Source organism: Globicephala melas, chromosome 1, assembly GCF_963455315.2.
Source record: "Globicephala melas chromosome 1, mGloMel1.2, whole genome shotgun sequence".
NCBI lineage: Eukaryota > Metazoa > Chordata > Mammalia > Artiodactyla > Delphinidae > Globicephala > Globicephala melas.
This window is the reverse complement of record NC_083314.1, coordinates 157,490,432-157,515,162: the sequence shown is the minus strand read 5'-3', so window position 1 is coordinate 157,515,162 and position 24,731 is coordinate 157,490,432. Positions and strand designations below refer to the sequence as shown.

General features: G+C 50.4%; 2 protein-coding genes across 3 annotated transcripts; one reads left to right on the top strand and one right to left on the bottom strand.

The window, feature by feature from the left end:
* Positions 1–627: 627 nt before the first annotated feature.
* Positions 628–13,366, bottom strand: FHL3 (four and a half LIM domains 3). 2 transcript variants are annotated; one of them, XM_060288464.1, is made up of 6 exons: positions 13,253–13,366; positions 3,047–3,220; positions 2,784–2,958; positions 1,752–1,921; positions 1,444–1,630; positions 628–1,313 (listed from the first exon to the last, which is right to left on the bottom strand). In XM_060288464.1, exons 2-6 carry the CDS (start codon positions 3,200–3,202, stop codon positions 1,159–1,161), a joined length of 843 nt encoding a protein of 280 aa, XP_060144447.1. In that variant the 5' UTR covers positions 3,203–3,220; positions 13,253–13,366; the 3' UTR covers positions 628–1,158. The 2 variants fall into 2 exon arrangements, with proteins under 2 accessions (XP_060144447.1, XP_030724471.1); XM_030868611.3 differs by lacking the exon at positions 13,253–13,366 and adding an exon at positions 7,866–8,207.
* Positions 13,367–13,442: 76 nt separating this feature from the next.
* Positions 13,443–24,434, top strand: UTP11 (UTP11 small subunit processome component). The gene is made up of 8 exons (XM_030868637.2): positions 13,443–13,583; positions 18,128–18,189; positions 19,407–19,509; positions 20,018–20,131; positions 20,634–20,727; positions 20,824–20,954; positions 22,916–23,026; positions 23,756–24,434. The coding sequence occupies exons 1-8, from the start codon at positions 13,521–13,523 to the stop codon at positions 23,837–23,839; spliced, it is 762 nt and encodes a 253-aa protein (XP_030724497.1). The 5' UTR covers positions 13,443–13,520; the 3' UTR covers positions 23,840–24,434.
* The last annotated feature ends 297 nt before the right edge of the window (positions 24,435–24,731 follow it).

Here is a 24,731-nt window from a genome sequence, read left to right as displayed (position 1 = left end):
TCACGGGGAGGCGGGGCCATGACCCATTCATGCCGGGAATCGGATCCAGATGTTCCTGTGGCGCGTGCAGCTGCATCCTTGCCTTTTTTGGCAAAAAACGTGCGGCCGCGAGCGGATCCCGGGCCGCCTCCGCTAATCCTTGGGAAGAGGGGGAAGGGGGGCTGAGGGTCTGGGCCCAGATTGGGGATCCGCACCCGGTGCTCGGCGGGGTTTGGGGAGGGATGGTAAGGGAGGGGGGCGATTTGTACCCGACGGAGAACCCAACGCCGTCGGCCCGCCCTGCTTCTGTCCGGAACCTCCCCCAAACCCCTCCCTTCCCCACTCGGAGGAAAAAGCCCTTTGCCAGCAGGGGGGAAGCCAGCTAAGCCTGAGAGGGACAGTAGCGGCCGCGGGGATCCCCTTTCTCGGGAGAGATTTCCCACCCCGCCTGGCAGCTTCCTCCTCTGCCCTGCATGGAGGAGGTCGAGGTCGGGAAGAGCCTCCGAGTCCCGTGGTGTGCGAAGGAATCCTCCCTGCCCCTCCACCCCCAGACAAACACACAGAGGCCTTCGCTTCCTCATACTGCTTTATTGCAGAATCTGAAAGGGGGGTGAGCCAAACCCACCCCTCTGCCCATCTCTGGGCAGAATGGAGCTGAAATGAAATGAAACGAGAAAACACTCGACAGCAAGGGCTGGGCAAAACCCTGTACCCTAGGACCCCCTAACCAGTGAACCCCTGATGTGCTGCCCAGACAGCCCCATCCCTGGGAATAGCGGTGGGATGGGGGTGGGGAGTGTCAAGCCTGAGTACAGTCCACTTCGGAGGACTTCTCAGGCACCCATAGGAGACCTAAAGTCTTCAGGGGAGAAGTCTAGATTGAAGGGGGCTGGGGTCCCAGAGCTCTGATTTAGGGGAAGCCGGACCATAGGGAGAGGACTGAGTTCTGGCGCTCAGGCTTGGGGAGGGGATTTGAATGGTGGAGGCTCCGTAAGAGCCCAAGTTTGGGGGCCCTGGGTCAAGAAGTACCAGATTGGGGATGTTGGAGTGGGGAGGCTGAATCCTGGAGCCCAGGGGTAGCCCCAGTTTGGGGAGGGGCTGGGTCCCAGAGGTGGTTTGGAAAAGGAGCCTTAGTCCTGGAGCCCTGGTTTGGGAGGGCCTGGGCCCAGGAGCCCTGGCTCAGGGCCCCGCCTGGCTGCAGCCCTGGCACAGCACTTGGTCTCCGTCCGGCACGAAGCCCTGGCCCACCAGGGAGGTGGAGCATCGGGCGCAGGAGAAGCAGCTGTGGTGCCAGTGGCGGTCTTCAAAGGACACATACTTGCCTTCACCGAGTCCTGGAGGGAGGCTGGAGGTTAGCTCTGTGATCTGGAGGGTGGGCGGTCCTGTCCCTCGGCCTCACCCAGTACCAGGTCCCATTCCCTTGCCTACACTCTACCCACTCTGTCCTTTGACCCTTTGTCCCACCTGTGATGGGGCGCTTGCAGCTGCTGCACTTGGGTGCAAAGAGTTCTCCAAAACAGGCCACACAGTAGGGATCGTCATCTCGGGAGGTGAACTGCTGCCCTGCCAGGGGCGTCTGGCAGCCGGTGCAGACCAGGCATTCCCGATGCCAGGGCTGGTCACGGTATGTCACGCCACCCTGCGTCAGTGTCTGTGGGGCGGCGTCTGTCAGCAGGGGTAGTGGGGATTCCGACCCCACGACAGAGCCTTGCTCACCCCACCCCTGTGTGCAGTGGAGCTCGGCACCCCCGCCCCGCCGGCCCAGCCCCCACCTTGCTGCAGCGGGCGCAGCGAGGAGCAAACTTGTTCTCATAGCAGGGCACGCAGTAGTGAGCACCCTTGTCGGGCACAAAGGAACGGGAGCCCAGCGGCTGCTCACAGCTGCTGCACAAGAAGCAGTGCTCATGCCACGTCTGGCCTCCGTACTCCAGCTTCCGGGATCCTGTGGGGAACAGGGGTCCCACTCAGAGGCTGAGTCCCGAGCTCCTGAGTGCCACCCTCTGCCACCCCCCGAGGAGGGTCCCCGCTGCTTCCACAGGCTACAGGGTGGTGTCCATGCATTTGCAGCAGGATCCCCACCGCATCTATTGCACATGCTAACCACCTCCCCCCAACACTGGATATGCTGGCTAAGCACATGCTAGGCCCCCATAAACTAGACCTGAGGGTTTGGCATAGGTGAAGTCCCCACATGTACCAGAATATGACGATCTCAGCATACGCCAGGCCTCCAGGTCACAGGCATGATGACTCAGTATATGCTAAGCGCTTATATACCAGATGTGATAGTGTGAGCACACACACAAAGACCCCATATACGAGGCAAGCAAGTCCCTGCCCACACGGAGTTCTGCCCCGGACGTGATAGATCAGAACATAATAAGCCCCGGCATATCCTAGTCATGCCAATCTCCACGTGTTCTAAATCCTCACATTCTATTAGCCATGCAGGTTGCCATACGTGTTAAGCCCTTTATTTATATGTCTTTGCACACACCAAGCCCCAATGCAACAAACACTGACAGTCTCAGCACACTCGTAGCTCCTATGTGTGCCAAACATGCTAAGCCCCCAGGTGTGTATCATGCGTTGTCAGTCCCTGTGCGTGCTAAGCTCCCAAGAGCAAATAAGCACGACAGATACCGCACACAGTCAATTTCCAGGAACGTGCTGCGTGTGCAGGTCTTTACCAAGCCTCCATGTTGTATCAGACAGGCATGCCAGTCCCTTACAAGAACCCTACACAGATGCCAGGCATGCCAGTCCCACGCACAACGAGCCCCTGGGAGCCCCCGGGAACGTACCGGGCATGACGGTCTCCCCGCAGGCGGAGCACTGTGAGGAGAAGGCACTGCAGTAGCAGTCGTTACAGAGCAGCTCGCTGTCCTGGCAGGTGAAGGGCTCGTCGGCCAGGGAGCGCTGGCAGCGGCAGCAGCGGAAGCAACCCTCGTGGAAGTGGCGGTCTTCGTAGAACAGCTCCTGTGTGGAGCACAGCAGGGGCACTGGCACCTTCGCCCCCTCCTGCCAGCCTCCACCCACTCTCTGCCCTTTGTGGTCCAGTCCTTACCCTCGAGTCGTGCCCGATAAGCTGCTGGCACTCGGCGCACGTGTTGGCGAAGGTGTTGTCATAGCAGGGCACACAGTAGGGTCCGTTGTCCGTCTGGATGTATTTGCGCCCGTACAGGGACTCGCTGCATTTTGCACAGTCAAAGGCCTCGCTCATGGTGGCTGTGAGTGAGCCCTGTTAGGGACACAAGGTGGGGCAGGGGTCACCCAGAGGGGCTGTGGCTTAGCCCACTGCATTTAAAAAAAAGCAAGAACTAGGCATAGGAAATGCCAGGTCAGAGCAGGTGGTGATGGGGAATGGGTGTTTCTGGGAACACAAAGAGTCCTGCATGTTTATTTCTGTATTTAACGTTGGGGATGAGAGGGGGTCAGGAAAAAACCAGGAAGCAGAAGTTCTTTTCTTATCTTGGCCCTGGCAGAACTGGGGGCAGGGGGCTTTTCCTGGGTCAATGACTCATTTCCTGCCCCTGCATTTAGCCTGAGTTTAGCTTCCACTGTCCCTACTGGCCCCAAGGGGGTAAGAGCAAGGACACGGAGCCACCCCACCCTGTCCCATATGAACAGCACTCTCACCCTCTCCTGACTCCCAGGAAGGGACCATAGGGGTATACCCAGAGCTCTGGAGTGGGAAGCTTAGGGATGAGAATGGGGCTGTTTGCACTCCACCCCCCAAACCCCAGCCAGGAAACAGCGGAATGTAAGAAGGATGCTGGGCCAGTGAATGGTGGAGGTGGAGGAGGCTGATGGGAGAAATCACATTGGGCCTCCCCTCCCAGGAGAATCCAGCAACAAGGACTTCAGAGGCTCAGCCTAGGTTTAAGCAGGAAGGAAATCCTGCAGGCTGGACACAGCCAAGCTTCCCCAGCTGGACCCTCTGCCCTCACCCCCTCCACCTCCCGTTGGGTCTCTGGTCACACCAGCCTGGGCAGCCTTGGCCTGCAACACCTGCAGCAGCTGTGGCAGCACAGATGGCCAGATGTCAGGTTTTGCCAGCCAACAGGGGAGGAAAAAAGGGAAATGAGATGCTTGGGGACGGAGAGGGGAACTGGAGGTTATGCAGTGTGCCTCCTGCTGTCTCCTGCCGGTCATCACTCCTGGCAGCGACTGGCAAAGCCCCAGAATCTTTCCATCCCCTGGGTCATTATTTCCCTCTCCCTGCCTCTGGGAGAGACAGCCTCTCCCCAGCTTTTTGAAGGGTTTGGGGCCGGGGAGTGAAGGGTGAGAGAGTGGGAGCCACTGAAGACATTTCCTCTCCAATCAGGCCTCCCTACGGTGGGCAGTCAGGAAAGGGGGAGCCCTGAGCGCTGTTGCTGCAGACACCCAGCCCCCCACCAAACCTCAGACACTTTCCATTTTCTCAGGAACAAAGCATGTTTGTGGGATGAGGTCATCCACACAGCTGCCTCTGCAGCAGGAGCTTGGGGAGTAGGGAGGGTGAGGAAGTGGGGTTCCCAGTCCCTTCTGCTGCCCCTGATTCCAGTCTCTAGCCCCAAATTCAGAGCTCCCCACCCCCAGTCTCCTCCATCATGAAGCCTGCTCTCTGGGGACTGGGATCCCGGGGTGGGTGGAGAGGAACCACTTGGACCCTAGGAAGGGGATGTTCTCACAGCTGCAGATGGGCCCCAGGAGTACAAAGGAACCCACCAACACACTCCTCCACATTAGACCCCAGTAACTGGCAGTCCCCAGAGCCTGGCCTGGCTCACGCTGAAGGCGAAGCCCTCCTTTTCTCAGCACCTCCCCCCCCCCGCAGGAAATTCTAGCCAACAAGCGTGGCTCTGGTTTGGAGTTCAGACTCCAGGCGCCAGCAGACGCCCCAAGCCTAGGGGGCCTGGCTCTTCTGAAGGGGTGGCTCATGAACCCACAGCTGCCCTTCTGTACGATGGGAGGACACTCAGTTCATACCCCAGGCCAGGGCATGAGGCCGCCAGGAGTCGGGGTCTTCAGAGCCGGGACTTCTGGGCTGGGGGCTATGCTGGAGGGTGGAGGGTATCCCTCCACCTCAGTCCGCTCCTCGCCATTCAGGCCTGGGTTTCCTCTGGCGCAACATCTGAGGGTTGCCTGGGCTGTGAGCCACTGGGCAGCGGGGGCCACACAGGTGGAGTGTGGCCATGCATCCATCCATGAGTGACCTGGGCCCTTCCTTCCTTCCTGGCTTGGCCCCCAACAGCTCTGTCATCTTCCCAGGTCCAGACTAGCCCTAGGCCTGCCTACTGGGAGGCAGTCACCACTCTGAGACAGGGGCACCCCAAATAGGGTATGGGCGTGGCTTCTGTTTCTTTCCCAGAATCCCCTAGTCTGTCCAGCTGGGCTCTGGTGAGGACAGAGTGAAGGGCACTATCAAGGCCCACCTGTCTCTGCCTTTTGTCTGCCCCTCCCCCCTCCCCCTTTCCCTGGCAGGACTGGGGGACTAAAGGGAGCCAGTCCTGTATTCCTTCACGGCTGGTAGGGGGGTCGGGGGGAGAGCGCTCAATCTGCCAGATGGCTCTTGGCCGCTGCCCCCAACACACACACCTGCCTACACCTGACCCACACACACATCTGACCCCTCCCCGTGAACCTCCTGCAGCTCAAAATGGCTGGATAATGGCCGTGGCATGTGCTGTGTAGAGGCTTGAGCTGTGAAATATAAACCTGGGTGATCTTGGGCAAGTCACTTAAGCTCCCTGAGCCTGCTTCCCCATCTACTACTACCTCCTACCTCCTAGGGTTGTTGCCAGGCTTAAATGTGATGATACTTGGAAAGCACCTGGGAGATACTAAGTAGTCAGTAAATGGTAGCTCTTAGTGTTTTATTATTAGCCCCTCACTCATACGGGGGTCAGTCAACAGTTTCTCAGCCAGGCCTGGGTCAGGGGGCTGGCCTGGGACTTGACCTTGACATTCTCAGCGGGGGCCCAGGGAGAGAACAAAAAGGGAACCCCCTAGTTCTGCTGGGGGAGCTGAAGAGGCCCAGGCCGTGGGGCTCACTGAGACCAGTGGGGCCAGTCTGACTCCAGTGAGCATAACTCTGAAACCCCCAACACAGGTACACAGGTGTACACACCTGCATGCTGCTTTGCCTCTCATAAAGCGCTTTCCCACCCACCCACCATCTATCAGATCGCACAAAGGGCAGGCGGGATAGGGTATCATCCTCATTTTACAGCTGAGCACAGAGGCCAGGGACAGGGCAGGGGCATGCCCAAAGTCACTCAGGTATCAGAGAGCTCAGGTCCCTTGCCTCCCAGCCTGGAGCCCTTTCCTGTTTCCCCAGAAATGGTGGTGGACGGGGTGGTCAGCGTTTAAGAGCAGCGGGACAGGAGATGCTGGATGATATCACTAGTACAAGAGCCTGGCTCTTTTCCCCAGCTGCCAGCCCTGTGACTGGAAGACACCCAGAAGTCTTTCCAAGTACCCATGCCAACCGCTCAACCCCTTCGCCCCCCTCCACCCCCCCCTGTCCAGGAGGACCCTGGCCAGGTCCCACAGCTGTGACTCAGGATCAGAACAGACCCCTCCCCCAGCTTCCAGGAGTTGACAGGGGACTTGAGGGGAGAAATCAAACTCCCCCCACCCTCACCCCTGCTACTAGGCATCCACCGCAAACTCTCCACTCTCTTCCCCGCCCCCGCCATGGGGCCTGGGAGTCAGAGCGGTTTGGGAGAAGGGGGTGGGAAGCAGGATCCAGCAGCTGCTCTGGGGACAGAAGAGGAACAGTTCATTCACCCCGGGTCCCCCAGGGCTGAAGCAGCGCGTCCAAGATTTGAGTTTAAAAATAAGCTGGGGCTGTCTCGGAGAGTGCGTAGGGCTCCTTCGAGTCTTACTGTCTCATGTCTCAGGTCCTCTGCCTCACGGGGGCTCAGTTGGCCCAGTGTTTCTGTTTCCCCACATCCTCCCTTCCCAATCTTTCAGGCCTGAGTCCCGCGGGGTCTGTCTTGAAAACTGTCACTGCCCCTCCATGACATCTGTCTCTTGGCGTCTAGCTCTGCTCCACTCAGCACGTCTGTGTCTGTACACTTCAGCAGCTGTCTGTATGTTTCCGTGTCTCTGGGTCTCTGACTGGCTATCTCCCCACGGCAGCCTCTGTGGATTTCTACCACTGTCTGCCCAAGTCTTGGCACCTCAAGGGTCTCTAAAGGGTGGAATGTCTTGGTCCCTACCCACCGCCCTTCTCTATCTCTTAGCATCTCTGTATGCCTGAGCGTGTCTGTCTCCAGTCTCTGGATGTCTTTCTAGGCCTCTCAGAGGCTGGTTTACCACAAGGTTAATGAAGCTTAAGCTTCGGGGCCCCTCATTTGCCCAGAACCCTCCAAGGCCCTGGAGAGGGCTGACAGCACGTCTGGGGTCACGGCATGCTTCTTCCTAAAATGCTCCGCTCCACAAAACCTGGGTCGGACCCTACGCCTCGGGTCTGCCTCCCGGTGACTCTACGCCCAAGTCTCTGTCCCTGTTTCGGGTATCTCCGCAGCCTCCTTGTCTAAGCTCGCCGCTCCTGTCTTGTCTCGGTCTCTTGCTCCACCGGGCGTTCTGGAAGCCGGTTTCTCGAACCCTCCCGGTCTCTCTCGACTCTCGCTTTTCCACTTCAAACTTGGCCCCCTGCCCCACCTAACTGGCGTTGCAGCGCCCGGAGCGGTACGGTTCCGGGGGCGACCCCCGGGGCTCGGCGCCCGCGCGCCACCGCCTCCTAGCGTGTTCCCTGCGCCCGCGACCGGACCCAGGCGGGGACAGGGGGCGGGGGCCGCGACTGCCCTTAACCCCCGGCTGGCCGCCTCTCCTTTCCCGCCAGAGGGCGGGGGCCGGGAGTCGGGATGGGGAGCCGGGCTCGGCGGGGAGCTCACCTCGAGGCAGGCGGCGAGAGCGGGGCGCGGCGCTCGCGTGGGGCGGGGGGTGGCGGGCAGCCGGGGCCGCGTCCCTCGGCGCCTCCTACCTGCGGGCCGGGCCGAGCGGGACCGAGCTAGCTGCCGGCGAGGCTGCCGGCGGCGCACGGACTGTGTGGGCGAGCGGGAGCGCGGCCCCAAGCCCTCCCCGAGGAAGTGAGCGCGGGGGCCCGCCCCGCCCGGACCCCGCCCCCGGCCTCCCCTGCCCGCGGGGTGCGGACCCCGCCCCCGGCCCTCGTCCTGGAGGCTGGGGGCCAGACCGCGCCCCCACCTCTCTTTAAGGCTGGAGCCTGCCCCAGCCCCCTGGGCCCGCCGGGCCTAACCTGGCTCTACCAACCTTCGTGGGCGGCCAGGACCCCGCCCCTGTCCCCTCCCTGCAGCTTTTGCTGTCCTCCCTCTCTTTCCCCACTCTCCTTACCTCCCCCCACCCCAGTCCCCAGCGGCTAGCTGTATTCAGTCTCAGGCAAGGGGTACAGGAGGCAGCCGACCAAGGTCCATTTGGGGACCCAGAGGGTCCTCATGCCCTTTTCGTGTCCCCTCCCCCTCGCAGTTTACCCCCAGGGATCACACTCTGCCCAAATTTGTAAAAGAGGACTTATTCCAGCCTGTTGGAGGGGGTGGTTTTGACCCTGCTGTCGCGGCCCTGTCAGTGGGAACGAAGGTGTTCTCTGGAAACAAGGAGTGAAGTCTAAGGACCCCTTCTGTAGGGCCTTGACCTTCAAAGGGCATTATTCCACAACCCTGAGTGGTGAAGACAGAAGTAACCACCTCCTCACCTCCAGCTGCATCGTGGGACAGAGAAATCCTCCCTTGGTCTCCACAGTGCCCAGGAACAGTTTTGACCTTTGAGGCCTAGGGGAGACCCTAATCCTTGGCCCCATGATTTTTGAGCTTCTCAGGAAGGGGTGTGAGGAGTGTGCAAGGATGGGGCGCTGCAGGGGCGGTGGAGGGAAGTCCTCCCCGACCTCTACAGTTTCCAACCTTCTGGCTTCCTCCCTGTGCCCTGCCCGGGCGGGAGGATTGGCGTCTGCCAGGGACACAAGGCCCCTCCAGGTCCTTGAGGCCACCGCCCCTGGGATCCTCAGGCTTGTCACTAGGAATAAATAGCCTCGATCTGGAAGGGTGGGGGAGGGAGGAGGAGGCTCTGCTGTGCTGTTAGCAAAACAAGAGACAGCAAACCAACCCTGGAAATAACCTCCTCAGAGTCTAGAGTAGAGATTCAGGTGCCCACAGAGGCTCTCCCATCCCACAGGCTGGGTCCAGCCAAGCTCTCAGAGCAGAGACTCATTCCCTCCCAGGCTGGGGCTGCTGAGTACCCTCCTCTCCCACTTCTGAATCACACGCCTACCTTTCTGGGTCCCAAGTCACGCTTGAGGTCAGGTTTCCTTTCAAAATTAACTAATTCCTTATTATTGTTGTTCCTGATGCCTAAACGGTTAAGTGTCATGAGGGCACGGACTGCGGACTTCTGGTTCACCACTGCATTCTCAGTACCTACTCCAATGTCTGGCATGTAATAAATATCTGATGAATGAATGAATGATGGACACTGCTTCCATTTGGACTCCCACACCCCAGATTGGACCACAGGCACCTGCTATCTGGAGCCCAGGGAGGGCACAGCCAGCCCATGGGTGGGCCTTGCTCTGGAATTTGCCTTGCAGGCGTAGGAGACTCCTAGCCCAGGGGAGTGCAGGGAAGACTGCCTGGCTGGAGGAGATGGCAAGAAGGGGTTTGCTCTAGGGTGAGGGGAGGGCAAAGGTGAGCATCCTTCAGAAAGGGAGGAGTTATGAGTGAGTAAGGAAGGTGCTGGATCAAAGGTAGGGTTGGGGGGGGTCTTTTTTTTTTTTAACTGAAGTACAGTTGATTTACAATGTTGTGTTAATTCTGCTGTACAGCAAAGTGATTTGGGGTCTCTGGTTTTACTCACGGCTTGAATCTCCGATGAGCTGCCTGAATCAGAGCCAATATTTCCTGAGTTCTTACTTTGCACCAGTCCCTGCCTAAGCACTTTACATATATTAATGCACTTGATTTCCAACAACTTTGTGAAATATGTATTTTTATCCTTGATTTAAGGATGAGAACAGGGAGGCACAGAGAGAGTAAGTAACCTGCCAAGGGTGACACAGCTAACAATAGAAAAGCCTGGATTCAAATCCAGACAGTCAAATGTCAAAGCACCTTATGCCAAAAAAAGAGTTTAATCATTAGGCTCTATCGCCTCTGTAGTCATTTAACCTCTTGAAGCCTCAGTCCGTCATCTGTTCAGAGGGGGGGACTCGCTGTGTCACAGCATTCTTGCGAGGATTGGATGAAAGCACACAGTAGGTATTCAACATGTGGGACACTCCCTCCACTCCAACACTCTCTTTCCTGGTCAAGTGTTAAGATTCTGCTTCTTGGACTTGGAGTCTGGAGGCCCAGAAAAGTTAGGAGACTTTTGACTTGGCCCAGCCTGAGAGAGGGAGACTGGTGTAGGGCAGGGGCTGTATCCTTTCCCCTCCCCATTTCCAGCTCCCCAGTAGGCTCGCATTTCCCTGCGTGCTCTAATTTCCGTTGACCCACGTGGACGTGCCCCAGGCAGGTCTAGGGATCAGCCTCATGGACTCCCTGTTCCTGTTTCCCATCAGTCCTCCCCCCTCTCTCAGGGAACAGGTGTGTCTGACCGGGGCTGGAAGCAGAGCCTGAGCGCTGGCTGACTGGCCTTGGGTGAGTGGGATCTGGTTGTCCCTTCCCTCACCCTGGAGGCCGCCCCCCCACTCCGCTTCCTTATCTTGTTCAGGGTCTCGGAGCTGTTCTCTCACCTTGGAAGGGTTTACAAAAGGAGGCCCTGGGTGACTGATGAGTGGCAAGACTCTCATGGTTTCCTCTGGGTGCTGAATCACTCTCTGATGCTTGTAACCACAAGCTCTCCTCCCCCCAGTGAGAAAACTCCCTTCTTTCTCTGGTGTATTGCTCACTCTTACCCATTGGGCTGCCTACAGCCCGTGCAGGCCTCCTAGCTGAGCAGACACCCGCTTTCAGATTGCCCAGAAACACTTGCCTAGTGACCCCAAGCCTGGCAATGGGTCTGTGGGTGCAGAAGGTAAAATGAGTGACTGCTACAGAGCGTGGGGGAGGAAGAGTAGAGGGAGGATTAATCTGTGCTTAAATGCCAACTACACGCAGGGCACCATGCCAAGTGGCAGTCATTACTTCATTTCTTACAAAAGCCACATGAGATGGTTATTATTACTATCACTATTTTACAGAGTAGTACCCGGGGCTCAGAGAGTTTGACAAGGTGGCCCTAAATCACAAGCTGATTGGTGGATGTGCAATTCAAATCTGGGGCTGACTTGAAGGCCCACCCCCACTTCCAATGTGCAGAGCTGCCTTCTCCTGGGTATCCCTGCCACTCAACGCCTTCTTCAGGGGAAGTGGCAGGAGCGACTAGGGCTGCCACCTAGTCTGATGGCTGGGCTTCTTAATTGAGATGAGGCTGGAAATGTGGGCATGGGCCAGATTATGAAGGGCCTTGTCTTTCAATGGTTAAGTAACAAATAAGACGGAATTTTGCTAATGCATGTGGCCTTAGTTGGGCAAGGCTCAGACTCAGGGGCAGGAAGAAACTTTTCACATAGCAGATCTCAGCTACTTTCCGCTTTTACACGCCCACTGGCCTACTGGACTCACACCTCTAGGGACTGAGGAGAGGATTTCTCCAGAGGTCTTCAGCTGGAGAGATGAGCACTGTCATGAGAAATGGGTGCAGTTACAGAACTTGCTGAAGTTTAGCTTCACGTGGTGGAAAAGAAGCCAAATGCCTCTGGAATGTTCTGCTGTGCTCAACCCTTTCTCAATCCTTACAGGTAGGTTTAGTAATACTAATAATCACAATAATAGCTCTAATTGATAGTGAACTTGCAGATGTGTGAACACAGTATTAAGGACTTTAAACATATTATTTCATTTAATCCTCACAACAATCCTGTAGGTATAGTATTATTACCCCCATTTTACACATGGGAGACTAAGGTTCTGTGAAGCTAACTTTGTCTTGGCTGGTAACAGTTAGGATCAAACACACCTCCATGGTTTATGGTCCTAATCATTACATTGTACTGCCTCTGACACTCATTCTGTCAGCAACATCTTGAGGGTGTCAGGTACTTAGAATTTTACAACTAATCCATGATATAACTCCTCTGTTCAACTATGAGCCCCTTGACGGCCCTATGAGGAGAGCAGTGCGTGCTGTTATTATCCTTGTTTTATGGATGAGAGAAATGATGCTCATTAAAGCCAAGTAACTGCGTGCATGTGCGATTGGGGCAAATTCTGGACCAAAAGATACAAAAAGACCAAAAAAATCCCAACTGCCACTTCTGAAGAGTCAGGAGCAAAAAAACGGGTGTTGGAAGCAAAAGCAGGGTACTGCGCATGCCCCCTGCACTCAACACCACAAAGGCGTGGGCAGAACACACCTAAGCCACCCCTCTGGCCTGACCCCTGGACACACCCCAACCCTCACCCCATATAAAGAACGAGCTTGCCACGCCCACAGTTCCGGGAGCAAGCGAACCTGTTACCTGTTTTTGCTCCCTCCTGCACCTGCAGGGGCCCCAATAAAGCCTTGCCTGAATTTCTTACCTGGCCTCTAGTCAATTTCTATTGATTGGGGAAAGCCAGGAACACTGGTCGGTATCAAAGCGACCTGTCAAAAGTCACACAGCCAGTACATGGCAGAGCCAGACATGGTTTTAAGGATGCTTGTCTCTCTATAGAGTGCTCTTTCCGGTACACCAGAAAATTCACAGGGCCCCTAGCTTTTGCATGGCACAGGGATATCGGCTCGGTGCTTTGTGACCTTCTGGAGGGGTGGGAGGGAGGGAGACGCAAGAGGGAAGAGATATGGGAACATATGTATATGTATAACTGATTCACTTTGTTATAAAGCAGAAACTAACACACCATTGTAAAGCAATTATACTCCAATAAAGATGTTAAAAAAATTATTATTATTTTAAATTGGAGTACAGTTGCTTTACAATATTGTGTTAGTTTCTGCTATACAGCAAGGTGAATTAGCTATACATATACATATATCCCTTCTTTTTTGAATTTCCTTCCCATTTAGGTCACCACAGAGCATTGAGTAGTTTCCTGTGCTATACAGTCAGTTCTAAAGTAGTTACCTAGATTATACCTAGCAGTGTATACAAATACACCGCATAAACACGGCAAACGGAGCAGAGCTGTAGTCGACTGCACATGCGCACACTCCAGGCCCAGCTCACCCCAAGGACAGTGCCAGCCACGATGCTCCCAGGTGCCAACGGAGCGGATCACGAAGGCGAACTCACCGTACACGTGGACAGGCTCTGGCGAATAAGAACTGGCTGTTGTAGAGTCACGAGGCTAGACCTAGAGAACTACACTTCCCAGAAGCAGCCTGGGGTGGACGCCTTGTGCTAGATGACGTATTTCCGGAAAAGCAGGCGCTGGATAGGCTGCAGAAAGGAAGGGGGCGGTTCTAAACCTCTGGCGGCTTGGCCTATATCCGGTAGGGTCAGTGGACGAGGCGGTGCGGACCCGGCGTTGTCTATTGAGCTTTTCCAGGACTGAGCAGACATGGCGGCGGCTTTTCGGAAAGCGGCTAAGTCGCGGCAGCGGGAACACAGAGAGCGAAGCCAGGTAGGACCGCACGGGCCCCACGAACGCTGGCCGGTGGCCCCATGTGCTGTTCTCGCCCCAGCCCTACCCCCCCCACCAACCCAGCTGCGGGTCCTGGCCTTTTCTGTGCGGAGATGTTGCTTGTAAATACATGCAAATATATGCTGACGACGCAGGCGTGGCTGGGGCGGACCCTCGCGGTTCGGGGAGGAGTGGGTGGTCGTTCTAGCTAGGAGAGCACAGCTGTCCCTATTCCTGGGAGATAAGCAAAGCTGTCTTGCAAGGTTTCATTGAAGTAGTTAAATGAGATACTGTGTGTAAAGTGCTTGATCTTCTCTGGAGAAGTTGAGGTCAAAGTTCACACAGCCAATAAGTGTCCCCGCTGGAACTGGAATCCACATCTAAAGATACTCAGCCCTGTCCGCTGTGTATGCAGGCTGCTCCCGAAGAGATTGGAGTTAATGTGCTATCATCATCATGCCTGGGCTTTGAGATCCATGGAGATCTTCCACGTAGGCTTTTTGTTTATGTCTCACCATGTAATGTTGGTGTTTTCCAACCCCATTATACAGATGAGGAAACTGAGGTCCAAAGAACAGAATTGACTTGCCCAGTCACAAACAGCAAATTCAGACCGAATAAACAATTGCAGGACTTCTGTGGAGGGTGTGTCTGTGTGGAGAGATTGAGTGGAAATTCATTTAATATATGCAGAATCAATTTATTCTTCTGTTCTCAGGAATCACACAATATCTGATCCAGAAAGGCCCTTAGGGATGTCTGGTGCAATTTCATTTTACAGATGGGGAAGAGAAAGAGAATGATGTGTCTAAAGCTGTGTCACTGATGGATGGGATGGAACTAAGGCCTCCCAACCACAGTTCAGTCTTCCTGCTTAATAGCATTTATCAGACATTTATTGTGCACTTGCTGTATGCTCAGTGGTGTGCTGGGAGTAGTGTATCGATAATTTGCCACCTTGTTTGGAGCCCTGTGTGGATCTATCTAAAAATAATAACAGCTAGAAGTGCTTGCTGTGTGCCAGAGCCAGACAAAGTGCAAAATGCTTTACCCTTATTATCTCATTTATCTCTCAAGAGTGTGTGGAAGTAGGTACTATTATTTTCTTACATTTGCAGATGGGGAAGCTGAGGCTCAGATAGGTTAAGTAATTTGCCCAAAGACATACAGCTGTAGGTGGCAATCAGCAAAGCCAGGGATCAGACCAAGTGTTTTGAATCCAGAGGCTACTAAAAGTTGAATAAAGAAGCAACTTTATAAGAGATGCATAAAAAAATGCCCAATGAGAGGGGGAAAAAAAAAAAGAAAGGGGAAAAAAACACCCCAAATTAAAAAACAAACAAAAATGCTCAATAAGGAACATGAGTGGGAAGAGGAGAGATGATGAGAGAAAGCATCACAGTGAAACTTGTTGGACTTGGAAGGCGATGATAATAACTGTCAACTTTAAAAAAAAATTTATTTTATTTATTTATTTTTGGCTGTGTTGGGTCTTCGTTGCTGAGTGTGGGCTTTGTCTAGTTGCGGTGAGCGGGGGTGACTTCATTGTGTTGCGCGGGCTTCTCTTTATGGTGGTGTCTCTTGTTTCGGAGCACAGGCTCTAGGCGCACAGGCTTCAGTAGTTGTGGCTCGCTGGCTCTAGAGCGCAGGCTCAGTAGTTGTGGCACACGGGCTTAGTTGCTCCGCGGCACGTGGGATCTTCCCGGACCGGGGCTCGAACTCATGTCCCTTGCATTGGCAGGTGGATTCTTAACCACTGTGCCACGAGGCAAGTCCCATAACTGTCACTTTTTGAGCACTGACTGTATGCTAGGTACAGCCCAACATGCTGTACAAGGATTATCTTGTATAATCCTACAGCATTCCTGTGAGGCAGATGTTATCCTCATTTGTATCAATACAAATGAGGAACCTGATGCTTAAAGAGGTTGAATAGTGTGTCCAAAGGCACAGTTGTGGGTAGTTGATTTGGATTCGTAGACAAGACAGAGGCAAAGAGCATGACATGGCCATGTCTGAGTGGGAATAGAGGGTCTTTGTGGGAGAGGTGAGGAGGAGGCCATGCTGGAAAGGTTGGTAAACACATTGACGATAGCCAGGGAAGCCCACTTTGTTGCTCTTTTGACCCTTGAGTTTTCTTTCTCTATTCTCTGTCAACTTCTCTTTGTCTGCTATAATTAAAATAATAATGATCAAGAGAGGGCTTGGGTATTATTTTAAATATTGAGTTATTTCTTGCATCACTTCAAGGTAGAGGATGAGAGAGGAGACTGTTAAAAATCCCACCCAAGGACTTCCCTGGTGGTGCAGTGGTTAAGAATCCGCCTGCCAAGGCAGGGGACATGGGTTCGAGCCCTGGTCCAGGAAGATCCCACATGCCATGGAGTAACTAAGCCCGTGTGCCACAACTGCTGAAGCCTGCACTCTAGAGCCCACGAGCCACAACTACTGAGCGTGCGTGCCACAACTACTGAAGCCCACGCACCTAGAGCCCATGCTCCACAACAAGAGAAGCCACTGCAATGAGAAGCCCACGCGCCACAACGAAGAGTAGCCCCCGCTCGCCGCAGCTAGAGAAAGTCTGCGTGTAGCGACGAAGACCCAATGCATCCAACAAGTAAATAAAGAAATAAATAAAAAAAATTCCACTCAAGTTATTATACAAGTTTAAACAGTAGAGAAGTTTATGTACTGCCTCAAACATCGAGAATATTCAAAGTGGAAGAGGATGCAGTGTAGGAGGGTGGGGAAGATCAGACTGTGGCCCCAGATAGAATAGGTCTCGTTCTAGCTTTGCCACTTACTAGTTCTGTCTATGTTCTTGGGCAAGTTGTTCTCTAAACCTCATTCCCTTTTTGGAAAATTGGGGTAACAGTAGTGCCTGCTTTATCCACTTTCCATGATTGTTTGGGGATAAATGACATTGTGTGTAAGGAGCATAGCAGATTGCTTTGTAACAGTATTTCATTTTTTTTTTTTCACCTTGATAAAAATTTTATTTACTCATGTTACATACTCATCCTAACGAGAACAGGAATTTTTTTTTACCTTCTGGGAATGTCAGAACTCCTAGATTTTACAAAGCAAAGTAAAAGTACATACAAATTCTTTTAATTTAAAAAAAATTTGGAAGTGTCGAGTCTTCATTGCTGGGCGCAGGCTTTCTCTAGTTGCAGTGAGTGAGGGCTACTCTTAGTTGCGATGCGGGGGCTTCTCATTGTGGTGGATTCTCTTGTTGCGGAGCACGGGCTCTAGTCACAAGGGCTCAGTAGTCGTGGCTCGCGGGCTCTAGAGCACAGGCTCAGTAGTTGTGGCGCATGGGCTTAGTTGCTCTGCGGCACGTGGGATCTTCCCGGACCAGGGATCGAACCTGTGTCCCCTGCATTGGCAGGTGGATTCTTTTTTTTTTTTTTTGCGGTACGTGGGCCTCTCACTGTTGCGGCCTCTCCCGTTGCGGAGCACAGGCTCCAGACGCGCAGGCTCAGTGGCCATGGCTCACGGGCCCAGCCGCTCCGCGGCATGTGGGATCTTCCCAGACCAGGGCACGAACCCGTGTCCCCTGCATCGGCAGGCGGACTCTCAACCACTGCGCCACCAGGGAAGCCCAGCAGGCAGATTCTTAACCGCTGCGCCACCAGGAAGTCCCCATACAAATTCTTTATAGTGATTTTCTTTTCTTTCTTTTAATTTTATATTTTCACATTTTTCTAAAATGTAACGGTAATTCTTAATAAATGTGGCCTATTATGATGATGTAGGCAAAAGCATCTAGCACTGACCTTGCCGTAGGTTAAGTGCTCAAGTAGTGATAGCTTGTAGAAAGATAATACCAAGATTTAATCCTTGTACCTTCATGCTATCCAAGTTCTGTATCAGAGAAAGTATTTTCTGTCATACTTGGTTTTCTCTCATGCTTAGTACCGAAATTAGAATAATAACAGTACACATATGCTGGACACCAGCTATGTGCCAGGCTGTGTGCGGGCAGCTACCACTTACAGAGGCTCATTAAATCCTCAGGATAGTCGTGAGAAGTAGATCTTATTGTTCTTATTTTATAGCTAGGAAACAGGAGCTCAGAGATGTTAAGTGAAGTGCCCAGAGTCACAGACTGTTAAGAGGTAAAGCTTGGATTTGAACCCAGTTCTTCAGACTCTAAATTTAGCTCTCTTAACCACAGTTGCTTCCCTGTTACTATGTTTTCCCTTCATAGTATTTTATAAACCCTTGGATTAAGTCTGTAGTAATTTTAGTACAACTGGCAACTGCTTTCTTAGTGCCGAGTCATTGTTGCCTTTCTCTGTCCTTAATAGGCCAAGAAGCCTACTACGGCAGCACTTGTGACCTCTCTGGCGCCTGCATTGGCCTCTCATCCTTGGGCAGTGCCCATTTGGGGGAGGGGAGGGAACAGGATAGCACATTGGCTGCCAGGATGTGGATTTACTGAACGCTCCAGAGATTCTTGTTCCTGTCAGGTGTACTGTTGATTCGGGTATGTGTTTGCTGAGGAAACTAAGCACTATTTTTTCCCTTTTGTCTTCTAGCCCAGCTTTCGAAAACATCTGGGCCTGCTGGAGAAAAAGAAAGATTACAAACTTCGTGCAGAGTGAGTACAGTCTTTCTGGGAGCCGTGCTGCCAGAAAAGCTTACAGCCTCCCTGTACTACAGCTGAATTGCCTGAGTGTCCAGCAGGGGATATTTCCTGCCATTGATAAAATGGCCAAAGCTCTGGCAGCCTGTCAGATACTTTTCTGCGACCCTAAACTTCTCTCTTTGTTTAGGCAGAGCGTTATTTATTTAACTGTAGTTGCATTGAGAATTTTTTTTATTATGTTGCTCCAGATCGTTTTCTCAGAGTGGCTTTGGTTTGCTTCTGCCTTGATGTTTGAGCTAAAAGCTGAATCTTTTTTCTCTCCCTTTTCTTGAAGTTCAAGATAGAGTCTAACATTCCAGTTGTTGAGTCTCTTACATCACCATGTGTGGTGTGGAATGAAGACATGTGAAAGATGGATTCATGGGACTGAGTGTGGGTGATAATGAACTTCGAAAACATTTTATAAAACAATCATCCCTATTCTTCTTCCTTAGCACTTTATTTACAAAATATTTTATAATTATTTGTTAGCCATGCATGTCAGCTGAGGTCCTTTTTATGCCCCCGGAGCAGCTGGTGATGGATTAAGTGGATTGCTCTGGGTTCCAGAGTTTTTCAGGCAAATAATAATAACTGAGTGCTGTCATTAGACCAGGCAGTGTTCTAAGAGAGTTACCATTTTTACATGCATTTATTCCAGCAGTCTTTGGGGATACTATTATTATCACACCCATTTCACAGATTAAGTTGGGATACAGAATGGTTAACTAATTTATCCAAGATTACTCAGCCAGAAGTGATGGAGCCAAGATTTGAACCCAGACAGTCTGGCTCCAGAGTCCACGATTCTAGTCACTATGCTATACTACAACGTGTAGTTTCTGAATCTTATTTGATCACTCGGTGCCCAAGCTTGCATCAGAACCCCGTCTGAGGAGTTGTAATCTGTGCTTTGTTGGGTCTCTCCCTGTAATGATGTAGATGGCAGTAAAACTTATGTGAAATGGGGACTGTTAATTCCAGGTAGAACAGGGATAGGAGAGGACCCACAAAGGGATGAGCTAAACATCTGACACTGGAGTGTGACATTGGAGTGTGGGTCGAATGTAGTCACTCGTTTGGCTTTTTTGAGTTTCATTTTTTATGTATCATTAGATGCTTGTAAAGTTTGCTTGTTGTGGTTTTTTTTTTTCTTTTTTGCCATGAACGTTGTTTAACCTGCTTTTCAGTGACTACCGGAAAAAGCAAAAATACCTTAGAGCTCTCCGGAAGAAGGCTCTTGAAAAAAATCCAGATGAATTCTACTATAAAATGACTCGGGTTAAACTCCAGGTGGGTGCCTAATGGATCAGTTGGTTTTTTTTTTTTCCCCTGCAATGCCGTATGGCATGTGGGATCTTAGTACCCTAACCAGGGATTGAACCGATGCCCCCTGCAGTGGAAGCACAGAGTCTTCACCACTGGACTGCCAGGGCAGTCCCTCAGTTGGTGTTTTGAGCTCCAACTCAACAAGGAAAATAAGGATGAGGGAGGAGATGGATAGCTAGGACCCTGGGCTTTTATTTAGCTCTTCTCCAGTTGGTCAGGTGCTCCTGGTCATTATGCAAAAGGCAAAGCTGCCCCTTCATGAGCAGCATGCGTTTGCAGTTGTCTGATGCCTGGAGCTATTCTGAGAGGGTGATTGGCGGTGCTGAATTGAATGTGTGTCTTGGGGGCCTGGTGCATTGTGTTGCTGTTGTATGTTGCCTTTGGTTGTCTTTGTTCCAGCCACGAACTATGCCAACAACTTATTAATGATTTTAATCTAATAGGAAACGTATCTTTTAAATTTGGATTTTAGGATGGAGTTCATGTTATTAAGGAGACTAAGGAAGAAGTAACTCCAGAACAGCTGAAACTAATGAGAACTCAGGATGTCAAATATGTAGAAATGAAAAGGGTTGCAGAAGCTAAGGTAACAACTAAAACTCTTTATTCTGATATGTTTTTGTTGGTTAAGAAGAGAAATAGAAATCCATTGACCTCGAGTTGTAAGTTGATTTCTTCTGGCATTTCCAATCTTAAAGTACACTTAATTCTGATAATGGTTTAAAAGTATAGTCAGCATGGTGGAGTGGAAAGAGGTCAAGTTTGAGACAGACTTAGGTTTAAACTCTGGCTCTGCCATTCATCAGCCCCATGATTATGGGCAGATTAACTTCCCTGGGGCTGTTTCCACATTTCTATCTCATAGGATTGTTGTAAGGATTAAATGAGTTTTGTGTAGTGCCTAGCTAGCCCCCTACCTGACCTGTGGTTGGTGCTTGATAAATGTTAGTGGTCCTTTCTTTTAAAAGAATGAAGCAGATTCTTTGCTGGCTGGTGATAATGATGTGGAATGGTCTAAACTTGTGCAAATTCATTTCTGATACCCTAGAAGAACCCAATATAAAATGAGACCATATTCTGTATCCTAGAAAATTGAAAGACTAAAATCAGAGCTCCATCTGCTGGATTTCCAGGGGAAGCAACAGAAGAAGCATGTGTTTTTTTTTGACACCAAAAAGGAAGGTATGAAATGTTTGAAAGTTTCTGGGACAGTCTAGCATATTGGTCTGTGTTGTTTGGTGTCAGAGACAGCGCCTTAAGGATTGTCTTGACTTTTAGTCGAACAGTTTGATATTGCAACTCACCTGCGAACAGCTCCAGAACTAGTCGACAGAGTCTTTAACAGACCTACGATAGAGACCTTGCAGAAGGAGAAAGTGAAAGGAGTTAACAATCAGACTCAACTTAAGGTAATTTTCTCCATTTTTCTTCAGGTCTGAGTTTATGGGAATCTAGGTTCTTTTTTCTTTTCTCCCTAATGCATTTAAGATGATTGTTTTTGGAAAACTTACTAAGTTCTCTTAGAGAAGTGGAAGGAGGATTTGGTGATGGGAACGGAAGTGGAGAAGGGTTCCTTAGTTTCTAAGATTAGAGGACGTGTAGCATAGTGGTCAGGAGCTTACTTTCTGGCCTTTAGGTCTGCATTTGTTTTGGGTTTTTTTTGTTTTTGTTTTTGGCCATGCTGCGAGGCTTGCGGGATCTTAGTTTCCTGACCACGGATTGAACCCGGGCCCCGGCAAAGCACCAAGTCCTAACCATTGGACCACCAGGGAATTCCCTAGGTCTGCATTTGAATCCTACCTCTGACCCTGGGCTTTGTGCTTTCAATGCTTGTAACAGGTGCCAACAGTTTTAAAAGGCAGAGAAAGGAGGGGACACTGAAGATGAAGGGATTTGGTATACTTTGATATTAAACCTTTAACAGTGCATATGCATATCAAAAGGTCTTTCGTGTTCTGCATTTGTACCCCAACTTTTGTATTGACTTGTCCTTATGGTGCTTTCCATCACTGTAACTGGGTTTGTGAGAAGACATGCTTTTTCTCCAAGTCTTCTGGAGTTGCACTCTCACTTCTGACTGATTCATTTAAAAAAATGCTGTCAGTGTGTTTCAAGCAGACAGCTGTTCTGTTTGGATTTGAATCATTTACACTGCATCAGCTTTGTTTAATTTCACAGCAGCTTCTCTAGCTCAGAGGCAGCTAAACTTGCTTTAGTAATATAAATACCCCTAATTAGTTTGATTATATTGGGTAATCCCATAAATCAACAGTCTGTGCAATAAAGTGAAAACAAAAGCTGTCTGAAACCACTGCTGTGAGACTACGCTAGAATTGGTGAATTGTTTAAATCCAAGGCCCAGTAATATTCCCCTCTGTGTAGATAACACTTCCAGCCGAGGAGCCGGCTGACTGGTGTTCTAGTGATAACCCTCTTTGTCATGTAGTTGTATTTTCAATTAGCTGTGTCGCCGACACTTCTCAAGTATTGCAGTAGTCCCTAAAGAGATTGGTGTTCCGAAGTCCTGTGTAGAATAGTTCACCATCTTACCTTTTGAGAAGTTGGGAAGGTTTGGATTGCCCTTTTTGTCTAGTGGTGTTGTTTCTTTTGACTGTCTTGTTTAAAGCAAAATTATTTTTATTAAGAGATTGCTGGTGGGTGGCTTGCAAGGGAATTTTTAGTCTGTAACTTGGAGGGGGTGAGCAATCCATGAATGGGCTTTAGGATGTCTATGAACACCTTCTTCCCACCTTGAAATTCTGTGTGACTGGGTATATACGTTTGTATGAATTTGTACGAATACATATATACATTTATGTCAAGAAAGAATCCAAAGCTTTCATCAGTTTCTCAGAGGTCTGTGATCCCCCCACATTGAAGGACCATTGGTCTTCGAGGGGTCATCAGCAGTGAGAATTTTCAGGTCAGCTTCCACTGACAGAGTCCTTCTGCTCTCTGAGTTCCGCGGTTCTGACACCAGCACACTGCCCGGTGGCCCTTCTCTGCTTCTCTACTCATTGTGTAGGGTTTCCAGCACTGGTTCATTCCTGCACGTTAGGTAACCGGGACGCTCAGACAGCTCAGTGTAGTAGTGGAAAGATTCCTGGGATCTGTGAGACTCGAGGCGCAGTCCTGATTCTGCTCCAGGTGAGCCTTGTGTCCATGGGCAAGGCTCCAAGTTTCCATGGAGCTCTGGAATGTGGTGTTCCTAAAATGGCCAACTTCAGAGTCTCTTGTTACGTTGATTCTGGGGTAAGGAGGGAATTGATGAAACCATTTATGCGTTTGGGCCCAAGTGGATTAAGAAACAGTTTCTTACTCATTTTTACCCTGTTAATTGTTTTACTGAAAATGTGTGTTTCTTCTGCAGCAAATAGCGAAAGAGAGGCAAAAGCAGTATAACTGCCTGACACAGCGGATTGAGCGCGAGAAGAAATTGTTTGTTATTGCACAGAAAATTCAGACTCGCAAAGATCTTCTGGTGAGAAGAGAGAGCCTTAGGCCTTCATTTTATTTTATTTTATTTTTTTCCTTGTAAAGTTCTAAACTGAGACTGGATTTCAGCTGTGTGTAAACCAACCCCAGTGAAAATGTCTGCTCCTCAGGGGCAGTGGTTTGAGCCAGTGTCTGTTACTCTGACAGTGTTGAAATGTTCCTTGATTAAGAAGGTAATAAGGGCTTGCTTATTAGTCAGTGCTTTGGAACAGCAAAGGGTAGGATCGGGTGGCATATGAACTTTATAGCTTATGAGCAGCTATCTGTAACATTTAAACAGGTTAATAAAACAGTGCGTGTCACTCACTGGTGTTTAAAAATAGACAACATTGTGTAGTTAAATAGCAGAGCTAAGGAATATAAGATGCCCCTTTCATATTATCATTCCTCTAAATGTCAAGATTTTCAGCTTTGCAGATCATTTTGGTCTGCCTTTCTCAACTGGGGTTCCGTAAGAGAAGAAGCCCTACAAGATAATGATTTAAGTACCTTTCTTCTCAATTTTCACAAGAACTTCTGCACAGCCAGCCTCATTATAGATGCCCAGGGGAGAACTTGACTCATCGCGTCGGGGATGCCTTAGGACAAAGGGCTTTGTCGCTCTTGAACATTGAGACGGGCTGAATTAGGGGCTTTCTAATAGGTAGTTTATTAAACTTGCTGTTTTACACAGACCTCTCCTACTATTTACTGGTAACTTTTTACTCTCTTGTAGGATAAAACTCAGAAGGTGAAGGTGAAGAAAGAAACAGTCAACTCCCCAGCTATTTACAAATTTGAGAGTCGTCGAAAACGTTGAAGTGTTAAAGATAAGCCTGTCATTCCACGTGGAAGAGTTTATGTTTTTATTCCAGTAACTTCAGATTCCACTCTTCTAAGTGACTTGGTTTTCCTGTTTATAACCATAATTTATTATAGATCTGACATTTGATGTGAACAGTGTTAAAGCCCCTTCCCCCGTCTAAATTGTTTGTGGGTTGTTGAATTGTTGAAATCAGTCTTTTTTTTTGGCTCCTGCGCGAAGCCTGCAGGATCCCAGGTCCCCGACCAGGGATCAAACCCAGGCCCAAGGCAGTGAAAGCGCCAGGTCCCAGTCACTGGACCACCAAGGAATTCCCTGAAATCAGTCTTATTTTTATATACTTTCATGTTTTTTCATTATAAAAGTTACATAATCTTTTATATAGCAAATTTGGAAAACACGTGAGTTCATCTCTAATCCCAATACTTATTCAAGAACGACAGATAGCTGTTGCATGCTTAACTATGCTGGGAGGTTAGGGAAATGGAGGTGAACGACTATCAAGAGCATTCTGGTTGAGTTCCTCCATTCTGTAGAGGTTGGCACTGGTTTTTGTGTTTTGTAGTTGTAATTAAACACCTTTATGGCCGACTTTTTTCACTTACTGTTAAATCATTAGCTCTTTTCCATTTTGTTACATCATTAAATTTTTAAAAGTAATATATGCTCATAGTAAAAATTAAAGTAAATATTTCTAATGTTTGCATAATGTTTTAACCAGTGGATAGCCTGATTTTACCCCCATTCATTCTTAATTTATTGGATATTCAGGTGGCTGCATAAGTTAGCCAGGAAGGACTTTTTTTCTTTTACACTTTACAGCTGCAGATAGAAACCCTTGGAATTAAGAACTCACAGGGGCACCTCTTCTTTATTGATGAAGCTCAGA